The sequence below is a fragment of the Sinocyclocheilus anshuiensis genome, unplaced genomic scaffold, assembly GCF_001515605.1.
Source record: "Sinocyclocheilus anshuiensis isolate Anshui unplaced genomic scaffold, SAMN03320099.WGS_v1.1 scaffold335, whole genome shotgun sequence".
In the NCBI taxonomy this organism is placed as follows: Eukaryota; Metazoa; Chordata; class Actinopteri; order Cypriniformes; family Cyprinidae; genus Sinocyclocheilus; species Sinocyclocheilus anshuiensis.
This window is the reverse complement of record NW_015548239.1, coordinates 402,500-408,912: the sequence shown is the minus strand read 5'-3', so window position 1 is coordinate 408,912 and position 6,413 is coordinate 402,500. Positions and strand designations below refer to the sequence as shown.

The 6,413-nt window shown below is 37.1% G+C and overlaps 1 protein-coding gene across 1 annotated transcript; it reads right to left on the bottom strand.

The window, feature by feature from the left end:
* Positions 1-279: 279 nt before the first annotated feature.
* On the bottom strand, positions 280-6,041 carry LOC107654843 (NIPA-like protein 3). Its single transcript, XM_016442112.1, has 11 exons — positions 5,824-6,041; positions 5,380-5,448; positions 4,985-5,156; positions 4,502-4,561; positions 4,109-4,254; positions 3,812-3,908; positions 3,462-3,597; positions 3,253-3,341; positions 3,088-3,151; positions 1,519-1,613; positions 280-1,434 (listed from the first exon to the last, which is right to left on the bottom strand). Exons 1-11 carry the CDS (start codon positions 5,893-5,895, stop codon positions 1,253-1,255), a joined length of 1,182 nt encoding a protein of 393 aa, XP_016297598.1. The 5' UTR covers positions 5,896-6,041; the 3' UTR covers positions 280-1,252.
* Between the last annotated feature and the right edge of the window lie 372 nt (positions 6,042-6,413).

The following is a 6,413-nucleotide window of genomic DNA, read 5'->3' as shown; positions in this document are numbered from 1 at the left end:
ATTCGATTACACAGCAGTCCACAGCAATATGACTGAGATTCAAGGCTTTAATATATTGGTCAGCTATAAACTTCCTGTATACTCCAAGACCAAAGAACAAGCAGTTATTATAAGGCATGTATTATTGGTTTAACAGAATTTGGACCATGCTAACTATCAACACGGCACGCTGACTGAAGCGTGGTCTTTTTTTCATTATTCATTTTGATTAAAGGCATTATTATTGTCCTTGTGAAATGGTTATAATAGCATAAACATTAAGTAAAAAAAAAAAATTAAATCAAATTTCTTTAAATTAACTCTCAACACAGTAGTAATTGCACTTAAACATAACTCAGTGTTGTGATGTGGCTTAGACAGTCAAGTTTCCCCTCATCTTTCAACAATGGTGTCTGTCAATGGTATAATAAAAAAAAAACAGCATAAATGATTACTTGTGTTAAAAGACACCAAAACAACAACATATTTTACCACATTAGTCAAAGCAATGGTATTTATGATAAAATATCAGCCAGTGTTTCTTAAAGTTGTACAGAAAGCATATGTACATTTCAACCACCAGCAGTGTTCTGATTTGTAATACCAACAAACATGCAGATTTGTACAGAAAGCCTATTTGGTACACTTCAGACAAGCACAGGGAATAAATAATAGGCACAGCAGACATTCAGGCCTGAAGACTTCAAAATGGAAAATGAGAGGACAGTGTTCATGAGCTTGAGAATACAGTAATTTGAGCCAGTACCAAATATATATTTGTATATAACTAGCTGAGAATTGTGCAATCTATATTAGTCACTGGCCTTTGGTTGATAAAGCTGGACTGGCTGTAGTATCTCTGGTACAAAGCAGTAGCAGAACCCAAAACATCTTCTGAGGTATATTTAGATTCTCAAGTTAGTAATATTAGCTTTTTAACTTTGATATGAGACCGGGAGTGATCAAAATGTCAGTCAGCACATTTAAGGCATGATTACAGATATGAGTATCACACAAAGATAACACACCAGTATCTCAGGTTAAAATCAACGCCACCAATGAAAGTCCTTATTTGCATTTTAGCATAGAGAAAGGCTTATAGCTTGGTTTCCTGGCTCAGGACCAGACGAGATAAATACAAAAGTTCTAGAATGGTCCAATATTCTGGAACTGTGCTTTGTGAGTGCTGTCAATAAGCAAATCAGTAATGCTTAAACACACAGTAGCATTTCTCAAGTAAAATCAGTCTTAATTGCACTTCAGACATTTCCCCTCAGTCTTTTTTCAGCTCTGATGGTTGGTATGGGCTAACAGGGCTGGGAGAGACGGACAGCTCTTGGTCCATCGGAAGCGGCACAGGAGCCACACTATCGTTGTTCTCCAGTGCTCCGTAAGAAAAAGAGCCATTATAATCGGGCTGCACAGCCCAGCCCTTGTTGTGAATGGTTGGAATGCCTGTGTTGACAGAAAACAGAAAAAGTGTTTAATCTAATAGGATGATTATTTGTTTGGCTTGATGACAGAAATCACAAGTCATACCTTGTGCCATGTCCATGGTGACATATGGCTCAAAGGCTTTGACCTTCCTCTTGCTTTTAGTGATCAGGAACACTCCAAAAAAGCATATAGCACATCTGCAGGAACATTATAAAGACACATGTTAACATATCTTAGATTCCAAGGGTCTCACTGCTAGTCTGTTAGTCACTGCTACCGCTAAGAAAACAAACTTGTGTGGAATTTCATGGCTAAATAATTCTCTTCCTCACACGGATGTGTTACAGAATATCACATAGTACTACATAGTAGTCACTTAGTAGTAGTATAGTGAGCATTTTCCACCTTGATGAACTGAATGTAAAATTTAGTCTGTCAATGGATATAAACTTTTTTTTTTTTTCATAGTTCGTAGTTACTTTTTTTCATGGTTTCGTAGAAATAATATGAAATAAGCCTTTTCACAAATTATTAAATTCAAGTTTTTTTTTTTATTCTGGAAGGATTTTTTAATCTTTCAGCTTTCCCATCACAGGAATAAATAACATTTTAAAATATATTAAAGGGGTCATATGATGCGATTTCAAGTTTTCCTTTCTCTTTGGAGTGTTACAAGCTCTTCGTGAATAGATAAGATCCCTAAAGTTGCAAAGACTAAAGTCTCAAACCCAAAGATATATTTTTTATAAAAGTTAAGACTGGTCCACGCTCTCCTAAAACGCCTCGTTTAAACACGCCCCCACATGTCTACGTCATGATGTGGGAAGCTTTGCATAACACCACCCAAATGTTTACGCAAAGAAAGAAGACGTAACTTTATTGTTGCTGCCACAGCCGCCACCATGTTGTGAAGATGCTGTGTGTTTCGTTGCAAATTTCCTGATCCTGGTAGAGTAGACTACAGTGCCGGCTGTTCTGACTCACAGCCTGTAAGTACCTTTTCATATTTAAAGAATTTGCCACTGATGATTCAAACGCGAGTTTTGCGCAGTGTAGAGTAGCGTTTGTAGTTTGTCATTTCAGAACATGGTTTTATGTTTACGCGGTGCGATGCAACGCAATGCGTAAAAAGACAGTATAAGTCATTATAATCCGTAATTATGTCCCCACTGGATGCAACAAATGCCTCGTTTGTAATGGGTTTTTGTCTCATCGCACCGGGACACGGCATCACAGAATGGTAGGTGCATAACATTTCCGTCACACGCTTGAGGAATTCGGCCAATCACAACGCACTGGATAGCTGGAAAATCACAGCACACCTCGCTTTTCAGACCGATGATCTTTGTAAAAATCGACACGTTTCAGAAAGACGGGGCATAGAGGAGAAACAATAATGTACAGTATGTGGAAAATAATGTGTTTTTTTAACCTTAAACCGCATAAACATTTAATTACACCAAATACACAAAATAATGTTCTTTTTAGCAACATCACATGACCCCTTTAAAATATTTTACGATATTATGGTTTTACTGTATTTTTGATCAAATTAATGTAGCCTTGGTGAACATGGACTTCTTTCAACAACACAAATTTTTTTTTTTTACCTCACCTCCCTCAAACTGTTGAATGGTAGTATATGTACCTAGAATGCATCATAAAACCTACCCCAAAAGAAACATGCATATGTGCAGAACGTCTTCGTGGTTAAATTCCTGGTAAAATATGGCCCCTGTTTTAAAAGAAACAGAATGAGAATGCTAACACAAAATGAAGACAACCCTGTCGTCTTATTTAAGACAGAGATAGAGAAAGAAAATTTCTGAGTTCTACCTGCCACAACTGCAAATGTTGTGCAGAAAATGTAATTCACACAGGCGATGAGAGAGGAATCATACAGGTGAGATGCCTGTGCTAGAAATCTAATAAAAAAAAGTCAAGTCAGATTAAAACAGTATTAATACAGTCAGATTAATACAGTATTTCACTCCAAGCTCACTGTCCTACAACAGAATAGCAACACAATACACAACAGAACTTACGATGCTTGAAAGACGATAGTTGCCACCATGCAGACGAACATGACATAGAAAATGGGATAGGACAGCTGTAAAGGACCCAAGATGCTAAGCACAATCATCCCTGAAACTGCCTTCACTGTGATTACAGTCACTGAACCTAAAGGGCAAAGGTCAAGGGGACGGTCAACTCCATTATTTTGGTCTCTGGTACATTTATAAGGGCAAAATAGACAATGACTTGTTTATCTGTGCATTACTTCCTTGTCAAAAGAACTACTTTGCAAAACAAGTACTGCTTGTGGAGCACTTTGAGTAATGTTTCATACACACAATGGGCTTTACAAACAACCAATGTTGTGTTATTGTCCTACCAAGTAGTGCCACCAGCAGCAGAATCAGGACGAGGTAGTTGGCATTCCGCTGTTTATAGAAATACAGCACCAGACAGAATGTGATGATCCCTAGAAGCTGGAAAAAACAATCCAAATTAACTGTTCAAATAAAATGCCTTCAGCAAGTTATCAGTCATCAAAACAAATTCCATTTCTACCCATCAAAAATAATGTGCACTGTAAATCAAAACGATATCCTTTGTAAAATAATTATGGTTTGATATTTGCCATTTGTAATCACACAACAACTTTCTAAAACATGAGGGTGTGTATTACCAAGTATAAGAGGAAGGGCCAACCGATAACATGTTTTACAATGTTCTCCGCATTCAGCTTCTCGTGAGAGTTCGGTCCAAACGTCACAAAGAGGTAAGTACCGCCTGCCGTCAAGGCACAGCCCAGGAAAGTCAAGATGTAGCGCTCTACAAAGACAAGCATAGGGATGTTATAGTGCTCTGCATTTAATTTATTGTATTACTAATACAATATATCAACAAGTAGTTACTTGTTGCTTAGCAACTCATGGCCTCAATCTTTTGAATAAATAGGTGAGAAAATAGAGCTGGCACCTCAAAGCCAGCATTAATGTAGTGAGTTATGCAACTGAAAGCAATCAGTATAATTTCTTTTATTCCTTTATATGTGCTCAGAAAGATGACCAGAACTCACTCAAGAATTCCTGTGCCTTCCACTTTTCCCGCAAAAACAGGAAACCCAAGATGGAGCTTGCTGTGAAGACCAAAATACAAACCATTGGTTGTTACTTGAAATAAAAGAAAATCTAACAAAAATCTTATTTCAGGTAGTTGCTAAAGAAACATTTCTCACTTTCATTTAATGTAACTTGATATAATAAAACTAAAACTGGAAGAAAAAAAAAAATACTACACAGACATATTTAAAGAAAAAAAAAATATAAAAATGTCAAAAATTAAAAAATTAAACTGACAATGTAAAAAAAAAAACTAACTCAAAATATTAATAAAAACTGTAATAGTACCATGATACTAAAATAATACTCCTTCAGAGCTGTATTACATATAAAATAAAATTAACATGTTTTGATTATATCAAATATGTGAAACAGAAAAAAACAGTGTAAAATATGGAAGTGAATGCAACATAACAGAATTACAGATGATGAATACCTACATATGACAGACACGGCATTAAGTGGCGCTATGAGAGAGAGCGGTGCAAATGCATAAGACACAAACAGGGCGCCCTCCCCCAGAACCATCAGCATTAGGCCAGACCACCAGGTCTTAGTGTAGTAGTATTGCCTTGGGTCTTTATTTCCCGCCAATGTCACGTGACTTTGTTTCTGCAAGAGAAAACATCAGTCATGATAACATGTGTTTGTCTTTTACACCTTCTTATTAAACCCACTCCCTTAGATACGGTAACAAACAACAGCTGGGTTATAAAACAAGATGCTGAGAAGTAAATAAAAGTGGCTGACTTTCACCTGACAGGGTGTAACCTGAACACACCCTGCTCCTGAATCACAATGCAATTATAAATGTAGGCTCCAAATATACACTTACCTGAATGCTGACTGAGATGCTGACCAACAGGTTTCCAAAGATAGCTAACAATGTTCCAATGAGGTTTTCCTGTGTATAAATCACAAAGATAAGACTCTGAAGTGTCACCCATAGACAGGATAATTGTTTACAACATTTACGTTAGTGTGTATAAAAAACAAAACACAGGACACGTAATTATCCCGTAAACCATCGGGGAAGTCCTGTTAAAATTTATAGATGTTTATTGTAACTGAAAACCTTCTAGGACATGTGTGTGTGTGTATCCGTATATAACAGGAATTAAATTGAATTACAGGGAATTTCATGGTTGTCTTTCTCTAAAACAGTTTTGTAAAACACATTCGCTATTTCAAGGTCCGCTTTTGTAAACACGTAAAAAAACAGTTTCGCTTTAGATTTATAGTTTGAATTTTATTTGAAAACATCACGTCATAAACTCACGGTGTAAGAGTCTGCCATCACACCCTCCTCTCGTGCCATCCTCACGCCGTTCATCCTTAAATCAGATGACATCTCCGTTATACACGCATCACCGAGCCCGTCTCACAGCTCAGTCCAGTCGGGACTGGGACGAAAGTCAGCTCTACTTTCCTCTGTTTTGGCCGCGGTTTACGTGGATCGCCATTTTCGAAACGCCGTTCCTTCCGGGTTGTACACAGGTTCTGTGTGACGTCGAATTTGAGGGACGTGATGAGGCACGCATTCTACGCAAAAAAAAAAGAAAAAGGAAAAAAACAAACAAACAAAAAACAATCCTCAGGGGGGATAATGGCGTTTTATGGACGCTGTGAATGATGGAGAACAAGTGCATCCACAATAAAAATGTTGACTGCTTTGACGACTTTTATTTTGATGGTGACAGACTGACAGCATGAAGGCTGTAAAGCTGCTTTGATAATTGGAAGTAAAAATAATATTTTAATACTATAATATCTGGCAAACTAATACTTTGTGGGGGGAAAAACACGCTGTTACTTAATTACAAGGTACATTTGATCTATTTAATTTTGGAAACAACACATGACCTTTAT